General features: G+C 41.1%; 1 protein-coding gene and 1 pseudogene across 6 annotated transcripts in view; both read right to left on the bottom strand.

The window, feature by feature from the left end:
* The window catches only part of RGS7 (regulator of G protein signaling 7), a 610179-nt gene that overhangs the window by 43359 nt on the left and 541282 nt on the right, over positions 1–25538 (bottom strand). For all 6 annotated transcript variants that reach the window (XM_024235701.3, XM_054560931.2, XM_054560953.2 and 3 more), the window contains one exon: positions 7698–7772. In XM_024235701.3, the coding sequence (XP_024091469.1) occupies positions 7698–7772 (75 nt within the window). The remainder of the gene's footprint in view (positions 1–7697; positions 7773–25538) is intronic.
* Positions 3441–5187, bottom strand: LOC103892372 (riboflavin kinase-like; annotated as a pseudogene).

The following is a 25538-nucleotide window of genomic DNA, read 5'->3' as shown; positions in this document are numbered from 1 at the left end:
ATGCCTGTAATCCCAGTACTTTGGGAGGCCGAGGCAGGCATGTCTCGAGATCAGGAGATAGAAACCACTCTGGCCAACATGGTGAAACCCCATCTCTACTGAAAATACAAAATTAGCCAGGCATGGTGGCATGTGCCTGTACTGTAGTCCCAGCTACTTGGGAGGCTGAGGCAGGAGAATCACTTGAACCCAAGAGGCAGAGGTTGCAGTGAGCCAAGATCGCACCATTGTATTCCAGTCTGGCAACAGAGCGAGACTCCATCTCCAAAAAAAAAACAAAAACAAAAACAAAAAGGTCCCATAACAGACCATGACCCAAACCATTGGGAGGTGTTGCTTAAAACATCTTCCAGGAGCCTGGCTACTTGCTCTGAAGTTACTGCAGAGTTTCCATTTCTTGTCTTACATAAAAGTCAACATCAGGAAGTCTCGCTTTCACCAATCTGAGTACTGTTCATTTCCTGGGGATAGTGATAGCTTTTAACTTTGATTGTTGGCTACAATGAAAACATCCAAGAAGAATATAATTTTATATATGGGGATTATTTTATGGACAAAGGAGGCAAAGAGATTTATCCTATTTTGGCAGGCAAGTTATGAAAATTATTTGCAATGTAAAAGGCTTTGCATGTTTTAGAAAAAAATGTATTCAAATCGTGGTACAGGGTGGTGTGGCATGGAGCTAGAAACAGGTAAGGTTAGAGAGGAAGAGAAATAAAATCTCTTAATGTCTTAATATTTGCAGCTGGGGAAAATCAAATTAACTAATTGAGATCCATTTTTAGTTTTAATAGCAAGATCATTTATTTGCAGTGCTTTGGCTTGATTAACATGTTCCTTTATTCCTATGGTGCTAAGACAAGCACTTTTTCATATGCAGTGCCATCTATTTATTCATTAAATAAAATAGATTTGGCTTCCTACATAAATCTGTTCATGTGTGATTTCCCTTGACATTTTAGAAGAGAACTAGAAAAATTATCCCGTTTTTTTTTAGACAGGGGTGGGGGTTTGCTATGGTCTGAATGTTTGTGTCTCTCCAAAATGCATATGTTGAAATCCTCAACCCCTAATGTGATGGTATTAAAAGGTGGGGACTTTGGGAGGTGACTAGGTATGAGGGTGAAGCCCTTGTGAATGGGATTAGTGCCCTTATAAGGAGGCCTGAGGGAGCTCGTTTGCCGATTCCACGATGTGAGGACACAGTGAGAAGGCACCATCTTTGAAGCACGGAGTGAGCTCACGAAAGATATTAAATCTGCTGGTGCCTTGATCTTGGACTTCTCAGGCTCCAGAATTGTGAGCAATACATTTCTGTTGTTTATAAATTACCCAGTCTAAGATATTTTGTCACAGCAACTCAAACAGACCAAGAACTAAGTCAGAGACTGTAAAATGAAACCACAAAGTACAAGAAGACTTTCTGTGTTTCTATGTGAAATGTAATTTCTGGGGCTTTTCTGACTGACTGGTGTGGTAATATTTCTCTTTCTTTCAAGGTTGCTCAGCTGAGCTAGAGAACAGATTGTGACCATATCTGACACAATATGGAGAAAGTCAGTACACAGAAAGAAGCAGAGAGAAGGCAACCAGAGAGACAGATCATGAGAAAGCTGGGTCCACTCACACCCCTGGGCCAGCTTGACCTCTGCCTGCCACAAGGTTTCAGACCATGAATCAGAAAAGTCCCCTCTTGGCCGGGTGTGGTGGCTCATGCCTGTAATACCAGCACTTAGGGAGGCTGAAGCAAGTGGATCACCTGAGGTCAGGAGTTTGAGACCAGTCTAGGCAACATGGTGAAACCCCATCTCTACCAAAAATACAAAATGAGCAGGGTGTGGTGGCACATGCCTGTAGTCCCAGCTACTTGGGAGGCTGAGACAGGAGAATCACTTGAACCTGCGAGGCAGAGGCTGCAGTGAGCCGAGATCCTGCCACTGCACCCCAGCCTGGGCAAGACAGAGTGAGACTCCATTTCAAAAAAAGAAAAGTTCCCTCTTTATTCATTCTCATTTGAGCAGTTTCTATTGCCTGCACCTTTACTATACCCTGTACTCGACACACTTTTGTGTTGCTCTAAGATACGAGTAGTTTATTCTGTTCAGTAACACATTAAAATTTAAATGTACACATGCTGTATATGGAGTTGAAGACATGTCCATATTTTATGCAGAAACAGCTAGAACCACTGGATTATTAATAGCAGGAAAACCAGACAGATAATTATACATTTGCTGTTGTTTTTCTAGGATGTGCACATTAGCTTTTCACTGATGCTGTTAACTGTAATATTTAGTGCCATGATGTCCAAATGAAGGTGACAGAGGAAAAGGAGAACAGGATAGGAAATAGCTTACTGTTATTTTGAAACATGGGTGCTAAAGTTACAGGAGGGAGCCCAAAGTGTGGGTTCAGTCACACACACATGCAGATGCTCTTATCATTTCCCTCAGGTTTTGTGTCCTAGGACCCCTCTAGCTATTGTCCTACAGAAGGATACAGCCTGTGATGGTGAATTTTGTGTCAACTTGGCTGGCTCATAGGACTCAGATATGTGGACAAACATTACTCTGGATGTTTCTATGATGGTGTTTATTGGATGGGATTAACATTTAAATCAATGGACTTTGAATAAAGCAGGTTGCCCTCCACAATGCGGGTGGGCCTCACCCAATCAGTTGAAGTCCTTAATAGAACAAAGGCTGACCTCCCCTGAGCAAGAAGGGATTCTGCCTCCAGACTGCCTTTTTTGTTCTTGTTTGTTGTTTTGAAGAACAAGGATATTTACTCTTAAAAAAGAAGTGCTATCCCACAAAAAGAGGTACAGATTCGAAAAACACTTATTTTACTGTATTTAAAAAAAACAAACAGCAAAACAGGCAGGGGACGTCTAGATGACAGAATTGAAGCAGCTCTGTACAAAAATAAAGACGGTACGATGACGTGACTTCAAAGAGAATGACTAAACAAAATTTCACAAACATCTTCATGTTTCTAATAATAATGCACAAAATATCAAAATTACAAAGTCTAGGTTTCTTCCCTGTAGGTTTATGATAAACTATTAAACTTCTGTTTAAGGCATTTACTTTTATAAGCCTTCTCTGTTTAGAAGTACAAACTATGCAAGTACATACATGCTGGTATTTTACCACGAAAATTTTACTTTTCATCTCAAACCAGTGATTTGTCTTTTTACCCATACTTATATACATTTCACTTCCATCATAAGACATGTAATACATTTCTAGCGGTACATTTTAATCAATATATATTTTTTAAATATTGATTTTTAAAAGAATCTTTTTAGTGCCATGACATGGTGGCCTTAATTTAAGAGCTGAAGCATGATATGGTAACTACATTGTACTGTTTAATTTGCAGCTGTAGGAAAACATTTGAGTTTTAAAATATAACCAAGATAAGGCTGGATAGTAGTAAACACTGAAATACTAGAAAACAGTGAATGAATAAATAATATGTTTTTTTCATCAGGGGCTATTCATTATTTTGCTTTTAGAAACCTGGAAGAAATTGTCTTGAGTTTCAAATGTTCTGGTAAATCTAGTCGTTTCTTAGCCTCCTCAATGTCGCCTGGAATTGCTGAAATAAGTGACTCTAAAGAATCAAAGTTCTTTTCTGGTCTGAGGTAGCCAACAATGGCCGCATTGGGGATTTCCCCATAGAAGTCCTCTTTGAAGGTATGCAGGATAAGCGTTTCCATGGACTTCTTCGTATTCTTGTGGCAGAGGGTCCATCCTATGCTCACCACCACCTAAAGGCCATCTCCACTTCCGACACTGGCGCAACCATAATAAATGCCAATGGATACATCAACTGGAAGATTAGTTACTACTTGTTCAGGAAAATTAGCTGCGGAGATGCCCAGCTGCCTGCAGCCACGGCCGAAGCCCCGCACCATCTGGGCCTGGCAGAAGCAGGGCAGACGCCTCGTTATAGTCCAGTCCTCTCAGGACACGGGCTGCGGCCGGGTCCGCGCTTTCTACGGAGCCGCCATCGACGCGGTGCCCGGACCCTGGATCAGCACGGGGTGGGGTGGGGACATGGCCGTGAGCTCTGCCTGCTGCGGGGGCGCACCAGGGGCCTGGCGACAAGACGACACGCCGCGGTGGGTCCCTGAGGCTACCAACCCAACAAAAGCTTCCCGGCGACTCAAGAGCTGTGTCTCCCCAGACTGCCTTTGGATTTGAACTGTCAGTCTTCCCTAGTCTCCAGCCTGGTGGCCTCCCCCATCAGATTTTGAACTCGCCAAGCCTCAATAATCCTGTGAGCCAATGCCTTAATATAAGTCTCTGTCTCTGTCTCTCTCCCCCCTCCCGCCCCCCACTCTGTCTCTGGTTCGGTTTCTCTGGAGAACTCTGGCTAATACAGAATCTATTACAGTAAAAATTTTAGTATCGGACTCAAGAACATCAGACAGACAGTTCCCCTTCAAACTTACTTAGATTAGGCTGATTTCTTTCTGGCTACGCTACATTATCATTCTTTCACAGATCCTTGAGATAATACATTTTTACCTATTTCCTTATATTGTAGTAAAGTATATTCTAATTAAAAAGAAAGACTTGAAAATGGACTAATTTTAGATTCTTAACATATCTCAAATCATGCATACAGCAAAGCCTTCGCTTCCTATATTTGATAAACATGTCAAACATTCAACAATTAGATACAACATTCCCAAATGAAATGTGAAATGATTCTGATATTCTTCAGGCACCTATGCTAGATTGTCACTTTAGGGATTTACTGGGTCCTTTATTCTTGTTACGGCACGTAATCACAGGAAAAATTATTATAGCTCACTCCCAAAGAAATGAACAGCAGCTCTCCTTGCTACGAGCATTATCTGCTTTCAAAGATTAAGCATGTTCCACAGCTTCCACTTCCTGAGCAGCCACGGTAGAAAGATGGAGGCCGACCACACAGCCAGGAGGAGGCGCTACAGAGACGGCTCAATTATGGCGGAAGGGAAGGGTAGCTTCCAGGGGCGACTGGCTGGCCTCTCCCATTTCTGTGGTAGGGTCACCTGCTCGGCAGACACAGAGCTGTGGACCCCTCAGAGGGTGGTGAAACAGCTTGCTTATTGCTGTCAAGGTATTCATTGATAAAATGCAGTGGCAATCACAAGCACAAATCACTCACACTCCCTTTGTCATATGTCATGGACGGAGTTGTGTCCCCTCCCCTAAATTCTTATGTTGCAGCCCTATCCCCCAACGTAGCTATATTTGGAGATCGGGCCTGTGAAGAGGAAATAAAGGTTAGGTGGGGTTATAGGGTGGGAACTAATACAATAGAACTGGTGTCCTTTTAAGAAGAGGAAGAGACCCCAGAGTTGGTTGTTTTGTTTTGTTTTTCTCTCTGTCTCTACGCACACACAGGAAAAGCCACTGAGGATACGAGAAGAAGGCAGCCATCCTCAAGCTAGGAAGAGACACTCCACAGGAACTGAACTTGCCACCACCCTGATCTCGAACTTCTAGTTTCCCTAACTATGAGGTAACAAATTCCTACTGTTGAAACCACCTGGTCTGTGGTATTTTGTTAAGGCGGCCCCAGCAGACTACATAAAGCTTAACAAAATCATATATCCATGTACAGACATTTATCTCCTTGCTCAATACCTGCACCCTTATGAGACCATGAATTAGGGGAGCAAGACCCTGACTGTCCCATTTACTGTGGAGTACCTAAAGCCCAGGACATGTCTGGCATAGAGTAGACACTCCTTAATTTTGCTAATTCAGTGGATCATTACAGTTCCTAAACAACTATGAGCTAAAGTATCAGTGGTGATACTTCTAAAAAATATTAGTATGTGGCTTGGAGTCGGATAACCTTCCATGTAAAATAATATTATCATCTGCGAAGATTCTACCAAATTGAACACTTCTGACTGTGAGAAGCTATATTTATCAAAAGGTGAGAAAAATCAGTTTTCTCCAACTGTGGAAAATAAGGGTATACCTGTTATTTGCTGTCAGATTTTTCAGGACTTTTGTTTTCTTCTGGCAAATGTTAGCACTAGACAGCTCTGGAGTGAGGCCCTGTCATTCTATCATTACTAATTCACAAGAAATTAGATGTTATCGAGACAAAGAGAGCTAGATCTCAATGATTCTGTTTCTTTACAATATTTCACCTTGCAATGCCTCATGGGCTTTTCATCATTAAACGAGGGCTGATGGTATGTAAAGAACAACATTGTAAACTAATGCTTCTCAAATGTTCAAAAAGAAGGGTGCCATGTGAAACACGAGAAAGATGATCAATACTGAATATGGTGCCGAAGACAGAGTATAAATGATCCCTTTATTGTGTCTAAGTGCTATCTTGTTAATCCACATGCTTTCTCTTCTGAATCACAGCATGTCTGGGTTAGTGTCTGTTGGGGGAAACAGGACACCCAATAAAGTATTTCAAAGAGTAATTTCACTATTCAGAAAGTGGAAAGAGGTGGCTTAATGCACTTTTTGGAGAGCCGATAGCATTTTTGAATCTTGTTCTGCAAAAATAGTTCTTGGTGCCCTCAGGATGTGCTGTGAGCAGAGGATGAAAGCAATTAAGTAGGGCCAGCCACCAGAGAGAAGACCAGAAAGGCTTGCTTTGGTCTGGCTTCGCCTCTCTCTCGGAGAGTTCCTAGGGGCAGAAGCATTTGAGCACCGCATCCGAATGGGTTTTGTGGTGCTTTGCTTCGGCTTCTTTATGCTAACATCAAGGTAAACTGCCTTAAAAGAAAGAAAAGGTACTTGGACCATATTGGGGCCTTTGAACATGATGCTATGTTTCTACGGATGGGAGAAAAAGGCAACACAAAATAAGACTAGAAAAAAATATTGAGTGCTTACTACAGGGACACAGACTCTGGAAAACACTATGGCTAACGAAATACTAAGGAAATGGCCACAGAAAAGAAGATCTTGAACTTTGTGGAATGTATTAATCCAGCAGCACCAATCTATAAGCTGTATTCTCAGCTTACAGCAACTACTACAGGCCAGAAATTCTTGTGTACATCAAGCGTGTTTTATGGAATGAATAAAAATGCCTTCTAGTTGTACGTGTTGCTTTAAAAAATATGTAGAAACTATTGCTGTGCATTTTCAAAGGTTTATTTAAAATGTCACTGAACTCGGAATAGCTTCCCCCACACCCTGCACACCGATATTCTCTCAGATAACAAACACTGAAATACAACCACTGTCTTATAGTTGTGTCACAAAATTCTAGTGTTAAGAGGGGGTCCCTGCACTCTCTCTGTAATTAAATATCTTTTAGATGTCCCCCTCCCCTCGGGTTTTAAAATGCCCTTCTCTCATCAGTATCAGGTTTTCTAAGGATGATTTCTATCAGGTTTTCTAAGGATGATTTCTAAGGATGATTAGGAAACCTCCATCTTCTTTTCCTCCTTTCCTGGGCCACACCCTTCTCTGGGAGAGGAGGGGGTCCTCCGCTTCCTGTTCCTCTCCTGTCAGTCAGTACCACCGTTCTGTCTTGGGCCCTGGTGTGCTTGAGCATCAGGGTGGGGCTATTCTTGAGGAAGGGAGGGCTGTGGAAGGCTGGGAAGAGTGGGGAAGATATTCCATGACATGGGAAGAAAGTGTTTTTATGGCTGACGTCCTGTAAACAATGCAATTCATCACCAAGATAAGCACAACAAATGACAGTTTTACCTTCCGTGTTTTGTGGGGGTTTCTCATTCTGGATGACTTCTTAATGTCCACTTCAGTCGTATTTACACATCCAGGCTGGGAATGGAAAAACAGAGAGACAAATGAATCTTTGGGTGTGAAATTTCTGACCAGGACAATCATGAATGACTCACTCTCCAGAGCCCGAGCAAATGCCACAATGACACAAATCAAGGAAAGTGTTTTCTAGATGGCCACAGCCAGTCCCATCAGCAGTAGCCAGTCATAAAAGACATGATACTTCTTAACTCTTTCACACTTAAAAGCCTTCAGATGCCATCCTCAAATAACTCCCAGAGAAACAAGAAAAAGAAATACTCGGACTGCACATGTGAAAGTGGTGTCAATATGTATAGCGACAAACCCGACAGACAGAGTGAGTACGCTCCTGGACAAACGGGCCGATACCCCTTGCTGGTTATCTGCAGACAGCCTCTTGCAGAGTTCTCTCTTTATAAAAAGTGAGGCTGGGCCGGGCGCAGTGACTCATGCCTGTAATCCCAGCACTTTGGGAAGCTGAGGTGGGTGGATCACCTGAGGTAAGGAGTTCGAGACCAGCCTGGCCAATGTGGTGAAACCCTCTCTCTACTAAAAATACAAAAAATTAGCTGGGTGTGGTGGCGGGTGCCTGTAATCCCAGATACTCAGGAGGCTGAGGCAGGAGAATCACTTGAACCCGGGAGATGGAGGTTGCAGTGAGTCAAGATCACACCATTGCACTCCAGCCTGGGAACAAGAGAAAAACTCCACGGCAAAAAAAAAAAAAAAAAGAAAAAGAAAAAAGAGGCTGTTATTAGATGGGTGGCTTGCTTTTCCCAGGCGGGAAGACTAAAACGGCATTTAGTTGAGCCAGCTCACCTCCCAGAATGAACTGTCTTACAGGGATTGTGAAACCCAGCAACTAGGAATCTTTGTTTGCATAGACAGAATGTGCAATGGAGTTCATGGTTAAAATGTGAAAGATGGAGAAAGAAACTGGTAAATAAGATGCCATGCTTCTTCTGGTAAATTCCCAACCTTCCTTTTCCTTAAGGGCAGGTGAACCCCTTTAAAACAGAGGGGTTGATGAAGTATAGGCAGCCTGCTGTTAGCTTCCTGACAACCTCAGGTGTCTCATCTTGTCAGATTTATTGTTCTGTTGTACAGAAACAAATAGCTGCAAGCTTCTTGTATATTTGGAGGAGGAGAGGGGAGGAGGGGGGAAGAAGAGGGGAAGGGAGAGAATATGAATCATGGAACAGAGAAGATAGGAGATTCAAAAATACATAGCAGCTTAAATGTAGAAAGGGCTTAGACATCACACATCCTTTAGAAGTGATGAGAAGTTAATGGCTACATGGACTGGGTTTCCTTTACTTTTGGTGCAGGATTTAAGGATCTCTGGTATTAGTAAAAACATCGGCCAGGCGCGGTGGCTCACGCCTGTAATCCCAGCACTTTGGGAAGCCAAGGTGGATGGATCATGAGGTCAGGAGTTCAAGACCAGCCTAGCCAACATGGTGAAACCCCATCTCTACTGAAAATACAAAAATTAGCGGGACATAGTGGCAGACGCCTGGAATCCCAGCTTCTCTGGAGGCTGAGGCAGGATAATCGCTTGAACCCAGGAGGTGGAGGTTACAGTGAGCTGAGATTGCGCCACTGCACTCTAGCCTGGGCAACAAGAGTGAAACTCCATCTCAAAACAGACAAACAAACAAACAAACCATCAAGTTGCATGTCTCTGCTCAATTTCTCTATTTCTTCCCACAGACTGCAAGAAATTAAAGCATTAGATGTCCTTAGAAGTGAATCCAGAGAAACTGTGAGTGTGGAAAAGTCTTCTGTGGAGTTGGGATGGGGTTGGGAAGGAAGTGCAAAAAGGCAGAGCTGATGTGATTGGCAGACTCAGCTGTTCACTACAGTAATGGGAATCAGTTCATTGTGTAATGAGGACAGAAGACACTTTCCTTAAAGAACCATCTCCTGCTAGTATAGCCACTGGGCCAAAACTCCACCATATTATAATAGATAAGGAAGTAAATGAGGAAAACATTTTTTCTTTTTTCTTTTTTTTGTAGAATATGTATATACTACACATACACACACACAGTGTACTACAAACATTAAATAAATTATGAGTTTGGTTTGCATATCTATTTAGGAATAGAAATAACTGGTTCAGCACAGTGGTCAGCTTGGCAGTGTAAGAGGGAGGAAGGGCACCCAGCTGGGTGGGACTAATTTCCTAAGTGACACTGAGCAATTCACTAAACTCTCTCAGCATCTGGTTGCTGAGTATCTGATATTCTGGTTTGATTTTTTTTTTATGGTTGGTCTAAGCATTTATTTTTTTAAAAGACCCCCGGGGATTTTAATATGCAGCCAGAGTTCACAACCATTGATCTAGGTGTAACAAAGACAAGGGTTTTAAAACATTAAAGGATCAAGTTTTCATTTTCGATTCAATTTCTATTTCTTTGCAGCCTTCCATCCCTAAGCCTGAGCCATAACGGAAGGGAAAGCAGTAAAATTCTTTAAACTCCTATCAGCATATCAGGAGCCAAGCACAGTGCCAGGTGCAGCGGCTTATGCCTGTAATCTCAGCATTTGGAGAGGCTGAGGTGGGAGGATCACTTGCTTTGAGGAGTTTGAGGCTGCAGTGAGCTGTGACTGAGCCACCACACTCCAGCCTGGGTGATAGGGTGAGATTCTGTCTCTCTCTCTCTCTTTTTTTTTTTAAAGAGCCAAGTATGATAAGATACGTCATGGAGATTTTCTTCCATATGTTAAGGGGTGGGAAAAACTAGGATATAATATCCAGGAAAAGGAAAGCATGTTTCTTCACGACCTGGAAGCAAAGAAAGATAAAGGTAAGATACTGAGCTCAGCAGATATTTCATTTTTCTCCTCTGTGGAAGAAACTTGAAGAAGAAGAGGTGACAGGGAGGAATAAAAAATCCCAGACAAGTATGAGGAAGCCTGTGAAGTAGTCAGTCCCATTCTCATAGAAGAAGCCCCACATGCAATCAGAGCCAACATGAATTTTATATCATATGGGTGTTAGCAAGAAAGATGAGCTTAAGAAAATGCTTCCCAAGCCTCTTATGTGGCAGTCAAGCCATCCAGAATTTCTTGCATGCCACAGTAGTAAAAGGCACAGAAGATCTAAGAATAGTGGGTGGATGGGAGCCTGAAGTTGGGACAAAGGCCTCAGTGTGCAGGGATTTTATGCTGGAAGCAGATGTCTGAAACACAGACTTCAGCAGTGAGTTCCAGGTGATGAGATGGTACCTGTTGCAGCTGTCCTGGGAGCAGCCCATGCCAACTTGTCTACAGCAGAAATCAACAAGGATCTGGAAGATGTTCTGGGGGTGCTTGGCCCTCTGTCCCCACTGCACAAGACTGTATACACAAAACCTCTAGACCCCAAACTCCCTTCCAAAACCAATCCTGGATAGCAGCAGAGAAAGGCCGAGAAAACTGAAAATGTGATCATTTATCCACAAATGACCGAGTCATCTAAACCAACTATTTCAATTATGGTGGCAAGCAGAGCACATGCATTGAAACCTACACTTCAAATAGGTTTCTGAGAAAACTATGTCAATTATAGAAAATACAGAAACTGTATTTTCTTTATACATCTGAGGAAGCTGAACTAATTTGAACTCTAAAACTCCTTCCATAACGAGCTAGGATTCCAAATCAATTTTACTTCATACCGGGGGGATAATTAACAAATGGCCCTGGAAATTGTGTCAACCATTGAAGGCATAAAGTGGAAAGATTCCCCTCCCCAGAGGAACATATCTGTCACTCCTAAAGGAAATTAGAAGTTTCATCCTCATATTTAAAAGATGATGGCCTTTTAAATGTGATTAATGAACCATTAGCTTACATCTGAAATTCCCACTTGAGCCAATTATTAACACCACTAATCAGCAAATTAATAAGAAAGCATTGGTTTTAAAAGTAAATGTCATTAGAGACTGAACTGTAAGATATGTTTTATAACCCGGCTCCCATCCTAGGAAAATGAAATCTGCCAGTTCAAAATTTGTTACTAATGACTAAATGGTTAAAATAGTAAGCTGGATCTGGGATGCTTGTCTTGGAGGCCCTGTAATTTCTAAGGAGGCCTCATGGGACAGCTAATGGTTCAACAGATCTATGATATCTAAGTCAACTAGGAAATTCTTGAAGATTAAAAAAGCTTAGAGGCCCAAAGTTGTCTGGTATACTTCTGAATAATTAAGGTCATGACCCAGTGCTGATAACCCCTTAATAGCTGCTTTCAGAAGTCATGCACTGTGGCAAGTGAAATATGGCAATAATTTTTCTTGAATTCTCTTATGTATTCAATAAATATTTCTTTCTGCATCTAATTGTCGGATCTTGTGACAAATGGTGAGTTACAGAAATGAAGGCATGAGCTGTATCCCAGTAACTTCCTGATACAATAAGAATGACAGACACATGAATAATCAGAATATGGGAGCATAATGACTACGTGGAAGTTGTCACAGAGCATTATATGACAACAGAACATTCCAGACATCCTTTTTTTTTTTCCTGAGATGGAGTTTCACTCTTGTTGCCCAGGCTGGAGTGCAATGGCGTGATCTCGGCTCACTGCAACCACTGCCTCCTGGGTTCAAGTGATTCTCCTGTCTCAGCCTCCTGAGTAGCTGGGATTACAGGTGGGTGCCACCACGCCCAGCTAATTTTTTGTATTTTTAGTAGAGACAAGGTTTTGCCATGTTGGCCAGGCTGGTCTCGAACTCCTGACCTCAGGTGATCCACCCGCCTTGGCTTCCCGAAGTGCTGGAATTACAGGCATGAGTCACTGCGCATGGCCAAGACAGACATCCATTTTTATGCACAGTCTGTTGGTTCTCCTCAACATGGCAAACAATATTCCTTTAAACGTTATTTTTAAGCAATTTTTCAATCTCGATGAGACCATGTTGTCTTTGGTTATTTAAAAAAAAGTCAATTATCTTTTTGATGCATATATAATAGGTACCACTAGCTGGCACCAGACCTTCATGAAATTCATAAAATTGGTTTCTGCAGAGCTAAACAAATCTATCTTCCCAATAAGATATAAATAACATTACCATTACCAAGTAGACATTCCATTAAAATGTTCAAATATATACTATTTGCTGGATACAGTATTAAGCACATAGTATTGTTGGATGTAAGGAATAATGAAATGCTATTTACATCAGCCTGGAAGAGAATTGTGTTATTTCTAGTGATTCAAAGATGAATTTCTTTTCAACCGAACTAAGCTGGGTTGTAACATTATTATAACGTTATTTATTATAAAGTAGGATTTAACATTGTGGAAGCCATTCCTGAGGGAGTAAACGGAGCATATCATTGAGAAATACTACTGTCATAACATTTACGTGAGTGTCCTCATGAGGTGCAAAAGAGAAGCTGGAGTTTTTGGTTTCATTATTGATATTTTAAGTAAAAGTGTCTAAATGCCATTTAGTTCCTTTCATGCGATAGTACATTTTTGTTAGTTATAGCAGAAGGCATACTTGTGTTCAGGACAACTCGGCAAAGCCTGTGGTGAAGAGCAACAGTGAGAGAGAGGAATACAGAACAGCTGTGTTTAAGTTCCATCACTGCAGCTGATATGTACCTGGGAGAACAGTGTCCTAAATGACAGGTGAGTGGAGGATTAGAAATGCACCATCAAATAGAGCTGATAGCAAGACATCAAGTGCACCCTAGAAAGTTTTAAAAAATCATGATTCTGGGAAAATTCAGGTTTCAAATATGCATAGTCCCCCCTTGGGGGATATGTTTTACTACTGCCCACCCCCACAAAAGAGATGCCTGAAACCACGGATAGTACCAAACCCTATATATGCTGTTTTTCTTATATATACACATGCTTATCATAAAGTTTAACTTATAAATTAGGAACAGTAAGAAATTAACAACAATAACTAATAATAAAATAGAAAACAACAATAAGTAATAATAAAATAATAAAATATGCCAGCCTCACTATGCTTGGGCTTTGGGGTCATTCTGAAGTAAAGTAAGGGTGACTTGAACACAAGCACTGCAATACCAGGACAGTCGATCTGATAATCTAGAAGACTACTAAGTTCCTAACAGGTGGGTACCATAGACAGCGTGGATCTGCTGGACAAAGGGGTGACTCATGTTCCAGGTGGGGCAGAATGGGATAGACGAGATTTCATCATGCTACTCACAATGGCACGAAATTACAAACTTATGCATTGTTTCTTGAATTTTCCACTTAATATTTTTGGACTGCAGTTGACTATGGGTAACTGAAACCTCAGAGTGCAACCATAGATAAGGGGGAGCTACTGTATTTAGATGATCCCTGACTTACTATGGCTCAACTTAAAATTTTTCACCCTTACTGTGAGTTTATTAGAGTATTAAATGCATTTTTGACTTACTATATTTTTGGCTTACAGTGGCTTTATTGGGACATAACCCCATTGTAGGTCAAGGAGCATCTGTATATATAATTATTAATTCAAATAGAAGTAAATTAATGAAAAAGAGTCACCGCTTTGTAATACAGTACAAGTTATAAAAATTGCATGCATGATCCATAGTACCCCAGTAAAAATGATCCCTTATTCTTACATGAAGTAATTATAGATTTTAAAGTGTTCACTTACATGAAGTAACTATAGATTTTAAAGTGTTCAATCTCAGGACTTTTTTTTTTTTTTTTTGGCCCAGGCTGGAATGCAGTGGTGCAATCACAGCTCACTATAGCCTCGACTTCCTGGGCTCAAGCAATCCTCTTGTCTCAGCCTCCTGAGTAGCTGGGACTGCAGGTGAGTGCCACCATGTAATTTTTACATGATTTTTAGTGGAGACAGGGTCTTGCTATGTTGCCCAGGCTGGTCTCCAACTCCTGGCCTCAAGCAGTCCTCCCATCGCAGCCTCCCAAAGCTCTGGTATTACAGGTGTGAAGCACTGTGCCTAGCCAGGATTCTTTTTTTAAAGATCCAATTCAAGCTTTTCTTCATTTTCTTAGCCAGTTGTCAGTTGATTCAGCCTCTGATCCTTTCAGCCCTCCTCCTCCTGACCCATCTACCTACTAAGTCCTACACACAAACTGAAGAAAGTTGTTTGAGGAAATTGCTCCAAATTTCTTCCATTCACTCTTCTCTATAATATTTACTCATTTGATTCCTATTAGGCCTCATTTGCTAGCTACAGATTCTTGGGTATGATATCGTGCTTCAGTGTATGCTATGAATGAACTCCACACGTCCAAGAGGCAGAAGGAAACAGAATCATATGAAGTCAGCCTGAAGCTGTGGAAAGTGGTCAGGTTGAGTAGAAATCACAGACCATGATAAGGTGGTAAGGACTTTGGTTTAATTCTTTATTCTTATTTTTAAGGTTTTTTTTGTTTGTTTGTTTTGAGATGGAGTCTCGCTCTACCGCCCAGACTGGAGTGCACTGGCGCAATCTCGGCTCACTGCAAGTTCCGCCTCCCAGGTCCACGCCATTCTCCTGCCTCAGCCTCCCGAGTAGCTGGGACTACAGGTGCCCGCCACCATGCCCGGCTAATTTTTTGTAATTTTAGTAGAGACGGGGTTTCACCATGTTAGCCAGGATGGATGGTGTCCATTTCCTGACCTCGTAATCCGCCCGCCTCGGCCTCCCAAAATGCTGAGATTACAGGCTTGAGCCACCGCGCCCTGCCCGACTTCGGCTTAATTCTAAACATAATTGGAAGCCACTGGAGAGTTTTAAACAGGAGAGTGACTTCATATGATTTCTTTTTAAAAACTCATTCAGACCTTACACTCTACACACACACACACACACACACACACACACACAAACTCAAAATGAATCATAAACCTAAAAGTAAAATGCTAAATTATAAAATTTTTAGAAAATGCCAGGAGAACATCTAGGTGACCTTGAGTTGGGTGATGACTTTTTAGATACCATATTGAAGGCACAATCCATGAAAGAAATAATTGGTAACTTGGATTTCATTAAAATTAAAAACTTCTGTTCTGTGAAAGACACTGTCAAGAGAATGAGAAGACAGGCCACAAACTGGAAAAAAAATATGCAAGGATATTATCCAAAATAAGTAAAGAACTCTTAAAACCCAACAATAAGAAGATACCACAACCCAATTAACATATGGACAAATGATCTGAACAGGCACCTCACCAAAGAAAATATACAGATGGCAAATACATTTATACAAAGATGCTCCACATCGTATGTCACTGGGAAAACGCAAATTGAAATAACGAGATACCACTACACACCTATTAGAATTGCCAAAATCCAGAACGCTGAAAACACCAATTGCTGGCAAGAATGTGGAGCCACAGAGATTCTCATTTATTGCCAGTGGGAATGCAAAATGGTTCAGCCACTTTGCAAGACGGTTTGGCAGTTTCTTACAAAACACTCTAACCACTCGATCCAGCAATCATCCTCATTGGCATTTACCCAAATTGAGTCGAAACTTATGTTCACACAAAAACCTGTACACGGATGTTTCTAGCAGCTTGTTCTTCATAATTGCCAGAACTTTAAAGCAACCAAGATGTCCTTTAGTAGGTGAATGTATAAACTGTGGTACATCCAGACAATGGAATATTATTCAGCATTAAAAAGAAATGGGCTATTAAGCCTCAAAAAGACACAGAGGAACCTTACATGCATATTACTAAGTGAAAGAAGCCAATCTGAAAAAGCTACAGATTGTACGATTCCAATGATATGACATTCTGGAAAACGCAAAACGATGGAGACAAATAGTTTTGCCTTTTCCAGATCAGTGGTTGCCAAGGGTTGGGAATAAATAGGCCCAGCACAGAGAAATTTTAGGGTAGTGAAACTATTTTATATGATACTACAATAGTGAATACATGTCATTATACATTTGTCAAAACCATAGAATGTACAACATCAAGAGTGAAGTCTAATGTAAACTACAGAGTGCAGGTGATAATGATATATCAGTGTCGGTTAATCGATTATAACAAATGTACCGCTCTGGTGGGGTTGGGGGTGGGGGGTTGATAATGGGGGCGGCTGTGGGCCGGGGAGAGGTTGCTGGGGAATTTGGTACTTCCCACTTAATTTTGCTGTGAACCAAAACTGCTCTAAAAAAGTAAAATTGATTAAAAACCAACCAAACAAACAACTCATTCAAGAATATTGAGCACTTTGAGAGTGGATTATCAGGGTGGGAACAGGGCAAAGCGGAAGCAAGGGGCCCAGTTTGAAGGTTACTGCAATTATCCAGGCAAGAGATTACGGTGACGTGGGTTTGCATGCCAGCACTAGAGATGGTGTGAAGTGGTTGCATCTGGGATGCACTTTGAAGCTATAATCAACAAAACTTGCTGATGGGTTGTGTCTGTGGGCATGCTGAAGAAAACAGAATATCAAGGATGACTCCCATGCCATCTGCTGAGATGGGAAAGCCTGTAAAAAGAAGAGAAGAATCCAAAACGATCCCTGGGTTATATTTACATACAATGTTTGTATTTGCTGAAGTCTCCAAAGGGAATGCAGCGCTTTATGCCGTCTCTATGAAGATCATGAATCAGAGCATTTCCAACACAAATGCCCGTATAATCATTTGCCCTTGGCCTGTCCTTTTGTGCCATTGCATTTTTGCATTATCATTGGTGGTATGAACATATCATTGAATCTGCAACATTAAAACATGATGATCAATTCCTGAGAATTTGGTGGAGCTGTCTCATTACTCAGAGTCTCTGTTACACTTTCCTAAATTCTTCTTCTGTAGTCCTACCACATTCTATTAATCTGCTCTAATTGAAATCAGACCACTTCAGCCTCACATCTAGGAACTATCTATGCATCCTTCAATGATATTCCCTTTTTATAGACTAGGAATTGCCTTGCAGGTACCATTCTCAAAAGAGCAACCAAGAGGACTCTAACCAGTACATTTGCTATAGCTTCTTTGTGGTCACTGGGATTACCTATGTTTAATGTTCAGCTTTAAAATACTTAAAATGTTCCCAGCTAGAACTGCTTTGAAATTTAAAAATCACTGGGCAGAAGCTACGTTGTCATAATTATCTTTAAAATAGGGGCTCCTGCAGGAAGAAACAAAAGGCCTGAGGCAAGTGTGCGTGGACACTTTTCTGTGACACCTGGCCTGCTGTGCACACATGAGCGATTGATCTCCTTCACTTTCTATGATTATTTCCCTACAAAAAGCTGGCTGCAGTGTGAGGACATGCAAAGATTTTCAATTGGATGAGAAAAAAAGTCCCTCTTAGATTTGAGACTGAACATGTGTGCTCCAACTTGTTCTATATCCTGGGTTGGCATATTGGGTACTTATATACCCATAATTGAAGTGGCATTTTGATTTGCATTATACTGTTCCTTTGGTATTTCATTGGTGGGAGGGTGAGTAGCAACACAGAATTTTAGGATTCCTGGTCCGTGGGCTTAAATGGGTCATCAAACACCTTAAACATTTTTACTTTAACACTTAACATGTTTCTTGAATGCAGAAATTAAGACATGAAATCTAGACTATGTCTCTGATGACAACAATAAATTTCCCCAGTGTAAAAGTGAGGTGCCAAAAAGTAGGAAAACGAACTAGCTACTGAACTGGAGAAAACAATCTTTATTTTTTTACACGGTGCTATTGTTAATACTGGTGACTTAAATGGTATGCTGTAAAGGCTAAAGAGAACCAAATAAAATTTCGTATAGCATAAATAACTCACAGTAAGTTCAAAGGCTTACAATAATTTTTACAACAGATAGCAATGGGACAACTAGGAAATAAGTTTGTGAAAATCATCACATATTGGAATTAACCTTGAATTACAATAGCTGCCTTGAATTCAATAGCTTTGAATTACAAAGGATATGGGGGGCTCCTAAATCGTAAGTTCCCAAATAGAAAAGGGGTGCACCTCCCTGTCTTAGTCTCTTCAGACTTCTATAACAAAATACCATAAACCAGGTGGCTTATAAACAATAGACATTTATTTCTCACGGTTCTGGAGGCTGGGAAGTTCAAGATCAAGGCAGTGAAAGATTTTGTGTTGGGTGAGGGTCACTTTTCAGTTCATAGAAGGTTCCTTCTTGCTGTTTCCTCACATGGTGGAAGGCATAATAGTTTTCTCTTGGCCTCTTCTATAAGGGCACTAATCCCATTCAAGAGGAAAGAACCTTCATGACCTAGTCACCTTCCAAAGATCTTACCTCCTAATACCACCACCTTGAAGGTTAGGAATTCAACACATGAATTTGGGGAGGACACAAATGTTCAGACCAGAGCCCTCCTTTTACAGGACACACATACAGAGAAAGGCCATAACACATACCTCGGTTTAGCAAAATCTCTGTAAAGAAGATTAATTTCAAAGATATACTCTGTTGCATTCAACTTGATTTCCAAAAAGAGAAAAAGATGTAGTGGTGTTAGAAAAGAGAGTTTTACATAAAGTTCTCTTCTAGATTTCGTATTTATTGCTAAGAGCCAAAATTTTATTTTCACTGCTAGGGAAAAAATATCTTTTAAAATAATTCCCATGCATCCTTGCATTCTTACGTAATCATATCCAAAACAACACAGTCTTTCCTTGATGATTCGAGGTCATGATTATTTGAGGACAATGCTTATTTTGCTGTCTTTTTTTTTTTTTTAGATAGAGTCTTGCTCTGTCACCCAGGCTGGAGTGCAGTGGCGTGATCTCAGCTCACTGTAAGCTCTGCCTCCCGGGTTCACGCCATTCTCCTGCCTCAGCCTCCCGAGTAGCTGGGATTACAGGCTAATTTTTTTTGTATTTTTAGTAGAGATGGGGTTTCACCATGTTGGCCAGGATGGTCTCGATCTCCTGACCTCGATCCGCCCGCCTTGGCCTCCCAAAGTGCTGGCATTACAGGCGTGAGCCACTGTGCCCGGCCTATTTTGCTGTCTTTAAGCCAGCAATGCCTGTGAGGCTAGATGATCCCAACTCCTAATGCCTTTTGAGCTTTTATGTGATTTTATGCCATTTTTAGTTCCTCTGCCTTATCCAGTTAGCAGTTAGCAGTCACTTTTTGCTGCTCTCAGCATCCTTGACTCCAGCGCATCTCATTATTCTCTAATTCGTTGCTTGCTTCTGATGTGGATCAGGAAACTATACAAATGCTCCTTTGCCACAGGGTCTCACATTTTAGCAAATGAACTGATCAAAGCACATGAGTTAGAGTGTGAGAGTTGAAACAGCTACTTCGGTTAAGACTTTTTGAGTTTATTTCTTGGCTGAGTTTTGGATAGAATTAGACTTGGAGATATGAGAGGTAAGAAAAAGTCTCAAAACTGTAACAAATAAAATGTGGACAAGTTCTCATGATATATTTAGGAAAACTTATCGGTACATACATATCATAGAAGCCAATTAAAGGGGGTCAGAAGTAGATGACATCAAACATTTATCTGGAGTTCTAAGAAAGAGGATGGCATATTGAGAGCTAGAAATTTGTTCTGTGCTCCGAGGGGTGGGGAGAAAAGCTAACTCAGGTGAAGGGCAGCATTCTTCGGTTGCATCTCCCCAGATCCTGAGTGAACAATGATGCACTCTCTTGTATACACCCAGATTCTTTCGGAAAAAGCCTGCCAGATTCAGTGCTAATTTTGGTTTAGTTTCCTAAAAAGGATAAAGTGTCCAAGCCAGAACTTTTAGTTTCTCTCCCCTCCTACCTATTCTTTTCTTGGTTTTCTGCCTTTCAGTGAGTGCCTCCAACCATCCATCAAGAGGCTCAAGCCATCACCAAGGAGGCATCATTGAGTCCTCTTTTCCCCTTACTTCCCACACTTGATTCATCAGCACATCATGCAAACTTTACCTCCAAATACACCCCGAATCTACTGGCTTCCCTCCACCCTCACTGTTACCACCCTGCTCCAAGCTGCCATTATCTCCCATCTGGACTATCACAACAGCCTTCTTATTTGTTCTAATTCTTTTCTTGCTTTGTCCTCCCTTTCCCCAAGTTATTCTCCACACAGTAGCCAGAGTCACCTTTTTAAACTACAGCAACATCACATCACTCTCCTCGTCAAACCTCCAAAGGGCTCTCATCATGCTTAGGATAAAAGGCAGACACCTTGCCATGCTCTACAAGGTGTTACACTTTTCTTTTTTTTTTTTTCAGACGGAGTCTCGCTCTATTGCCCAGGCTGGAGTGCAGTGGCACAAACTCGGCTCACTGCAACTTCCGCCTCCTGGGTTCAAGCGATTCTCCTGCCTCAGCCTCCTGAGTAGCTGGGACTACAGGCATGCACCACCATGTCAGCTAATTTTTGTATTTTTAGTAGAGATGGGGTTTCACCATGTTGGCCAGGCTGGTCTTGAACTCCTGACCTCATGATCCGCCCGCCTTGGCTGCTCAAACTGCTGGGATTACAGGCGTGACCCACTGCGCCCAGCCTCACTGGCCTTCTTTCTGTACCAGGCCCTTTTCCCTGTACTAGCTGCTACTTCTTTCTCCAAATACTATGTAGTCCCTCTCGATCACATCACCTTGCTTTTATTTTTATCATACCACTTACCTCCACCTGGAGGGTTTTTGCACATTACGCTTGTTTGTTTTCTCTGTCTTTCACCACAGAGGGGTAAACTCCTCAAATACAGGGACTTTCTATGTCTTGTTTAGTATCTGTCACTGGAGAATGAAATTTCCTGGTACCTAGTAGGTGCTCAATGAATGTTTATTGAATGAATGAATGTGAAAGACTTCTTGAACACTACCCATCTATTAAAAATACAAAATGAGTTTTATTTTCTTTTTGCTGGTGTGTATGTGTGCGTGTGCATTTGTGTGTGCTTGAGAATGTTGGTACCTATAACTTAACCTCTTGGCCAACTGATCATCACCTCTCATTATTATCATACATTTATTTAACAAAAAACAAATACTCCAATTCTTCAGTTAGCTTTAAAAGAAACACTTCTAGTGCAGAAAAATTTAGCTCAAATGTTCTTTTCCTGTGCAATGTAATTAGCCCATCAGTTGATAAGTGTAAATAGCAGATTGCTTCCAGATTTGATGGGGGTTAAGTAGTTAAAAAGCAGGAAGACACTGGGAACTTTACAAAGGCTCCGTTTTACAGAAGTCAAGATAGAATACAGCAAGCCTCTCTGTCCCTGCCTTTATAACTTTGTTTAAAGCAGTTTCCATCTTGACCTACAATTATCCAAGGACAAACGAAAGCTGTGCCCCTATGCATTTCTTTACCTGGGTGTGCAATGACACAGCAGAGTTCAGACAACACAACTGAGCCATATTATACAACCAGCACATCTCCACTGGGCCGTATTATGAAGCTGAAGATTAAAACCCCATATGAGAAAAACCTGGATTCAAGATATAAAGCAAGAAAAAATAAAGCTAATAACGGCTCTTCTATTGTGCAGTACTTTGACATTTTTCAACTATAACCATCATCTAATATGAGTTTCATAAGCATTCTCTAAACTATATAGATTAGTCACTATGAACCTAATTTTCACTGAAGCATATCAAAGATTCATACCTTGGAAGAGAATATAAATATTATCTGATCTAACCTAGCATCCAATTCATGATTTCTTCTGGCAACTTCTACAACAAGAGTCATTCAACCTTAGCTCGAATGCTTGTTGCCTCCTTTCCCCTAAAATACCTCCATCTGCATCACACTTTAAAGAAAATTTTTGAATATGTCACTTATTTAAAGGGCCATGCCACTTTTAAAACATGTTAATAATCATACCTAAAAAAGACAAATAACATGATGATAAAAGAGTTAAGATTCTTGGAAAAGCAGCAACTTCTTTAAGCTTTGGTGTCTCTTCTCTCAGAGCGAGTGCAATAAAAATAGTTCCAACCTCCTCAATGTATGAAATACTGCATGTAAAAGGGGTCAGCACAGTTCTTGACACACAGAATATGCAAAGCACATACTAGTTTCCCATAGTATTAATACTATTAGCAGTATAATTTGACATCAATAAAATAATCCCATAGAAGCAAGGGACTGGGTCTTCTATGCTTTCAGATTATGTTTGTCAGGATCTTTTTTTTTTTTTTTTTTTTTTTGAGACAGAGTCTCACTCTGTCACCCAGGCTGGAATGCAGTGGCAAGATCTTGGCTCATTGCAACCCCCGCCTCCCGGTTTCAAGCGATTCTCATGCCTCAGCCTCCCAAGTAGCTGGGATTACAGGCATGCACCACCATGCCCAGCTAATTTTTATATTTTTAGTAGAGACGGGGTTTCACCACGTTAGTCAGGTTGGTCTCAAACTCCTGACCTCAGGTGATCCACCTGCCTTGGCCTTCCAAAGTGCTGGGATTACAGGTGTGAGCCACCATGCCTGGCTGTTTGTCAGGATTTGAGGAAGTTGCTAATTGAAAGTAAATAAGGTGAACTATACTGAATGGAGGAAAAGCAAAAAGCTAATAAATTTTAGTAATTTTAGGCCAAATATCAGATTTAACTTTTAAAAAAGTAAGCATTTTCGGGGGAATAAATATAGGGTAAGTGTGGAGGCAAGAGTGTAAAACTCAGTTCATTTCAAAGTTCTTCTGATATATCAAGCCAGACCAATACATTGGAGTTGCGTTTGCTTCTCTTTCTTTTTTTTTTTTTGTTTTTGTTTTTTGAAGTTCCATTTTCTCAATGGCAGTTTTCCTTTTTTTTTTTTCTCATAAGGGGTAACTGCTAACATTTGAAAATATGTGGCCAAGCGCGGTGGCTCATGCCTGTAATCTCAGCACTTTGGGAGGCCGAGGCGGGTGGATCACCTGAGGTCAGGAGTTCTAGACCAGCCTGGCCAATATGGTGAAACCCCATCTCTACTAAAAAAATACAAAAATTAGCTAGGCGTGGTGACAGGTGCCTTTAATCCCAGCTACTCGGGAAGCTGAGGCAGGAGAATTGCTTGAACCTGGGAGGCAGTGGTTGCAGTGAGCCGAGATCATGCCGCTGCACTCCGGCCTCGGGCACAAGAGCAAAACTCTATCTCAAAAAAAATAAAATAAAAATAAAAAAAGAAGGAGAAAGATAGAAAGAAAGAAAAAGAAAGAAGAAAGAAAGAACGAACATATGTAAGGACAAATATCTTTTTTTCTTTTTTTCTGAGACAGGGTCTTGCTCTGTTGCCCAGGCTGCAATGCAATGGTGTGATCTCAGCTCACTGTAACTTCAATTTCCTAGGCTCAGGTGATTCTCCTGCCTCAGCCTCCCAAGTAGCTGAGACTACAGGTGTGTATCACCATGGCTGGCTGATTTTTGTATTTTTTGTAGGGATGAGGTTTTGCTATGTTTCCCAGGCTGGTCTTCGACTCCTGACCTCGAGTGATCCTCCTGCCTTGGCCTCCCAAGGTGTCAGGATTACAGGCATGAGCCACTATGCCCGGCCTGACACATATCTTTATGTTGAGTTTTCTCTTAATGAAATGTAATTTGTTTTGAAAAAATCCAGTTATTGATTGTGAGGAGGTATATGAAATTATTGTGAGGGAAATAGCAGAGCTGAGGAGAAATCTAGAGTTTTTTGTATTTGAGAGAGGATTTGCTATCTTTTAAATTAATCTAGATTGCTTTTAATTTTAATTTAATTGTCTTTCTCAGGAAAGAGAAAATTCATTTGAAGAAGACAGCTGATGTCCTATTAAGGGAAGACAGCCTGTCTTTTCTTTCTTTCTTTTTTAAAAATACAATTCGTGCATCTGGGGAAAAGCAAATGAACAGGAAAAACAAAACAAAACAAAAAACAAGCTCAAATAATGACCGCTCCCTGTGAAATCAGAGTCCATGCTGGTCCCATCAGGGTTTTGGCAGATTGAGCCCATGTTGTTAGCTCAGCCAGCCCCTCAAAGCCTGTGTGCACGTGCATGCCTGAGTGTGTTTGTACACATTTTAAATCTTAGTTTCGCTTTGATATGATTTCAAACCTACAAGGATTGCAAGAGTGTTTTAAAGAACTCCCATAGACTCTTTATCCAGGTTCTCCAATTGTTAACATTTGGCCCCATTTTCTCTCCTCCCTTGTCTATATTTAAACTACTGGCAAACAGAAGTTCAGCTATAGTAGGAACGGCCTAAGAGGCTGGCTTCTCAATAGAGTATCAGGGTTAGACGCTCCCCTTCCCTCCCCGACACCTGCCCAGACACCCACAACTATGCAAGATACCATCAGTACTTGAGATCAATACTATCCTCTATCCACTTCCCTGAGAGTTAGCTGTTGGCTCTCAAGACCTTCCTGCTAGCATCACCCCAACCCCTATCCACATCCTCATCATTTCAGAAGAAACAGGACAGAAATCTGGGCTCATGATTTTGAAAAGTCGCCAATCCACAAGGGATAAAAGCACCAACTTAATAATAGGGGAAGCAGTTTTTATTCTCATTCTACCCGTGGCTCACATAAATAGCATCAGATATTACATAATAATAGGACACTGTATCTACAAATCTATTCAGGGATAGAAAGAGCAGACAGAAGATGAAAGATATAGCCAGGAAGCAAAAAAGAACAGTTTCACTCATAGCGGCTTGTGATAGCCAGATTGTCAAAATATTTTTCAATCCAAAGGAACAGATGGGAATAATAGACAGAAACGCTGTTCCATTTTCAGAGCACAAAAGAAATATTTAAATTTGGATGAACACATTTTGGATTTTCTAAAACAGCCCAAGGTATCAGTAATGAGATCATGGACTATTGATAGGACAGGCAGCATCATGAGTATGGGCTGATTTGAACTTAAGAACAAAAAACTTGCACAGTTCCTATTGATTTCAACCT

The sequence above is a fragment of the Pongo abelii genome, chromosome 1 (genome assembly GCF_028885655.2).
Source record: "Pongo abelii isolate AG06213 chromosome 1, NHGRI_mPonAbe1-v2.0_pri, whole genome shotgun sequence".
Taxonomy (NCBI): domain Eukaryota; kingdom Metazoa; phylum Chordata; class Mammalia; order Primates; family Hominidae; genus Pongo; species Pongo abelii.
Note: the sequence above shows the minus strand (reverse complement) of the source record. Positions and strands in the feature narration are given on the sequence as shown.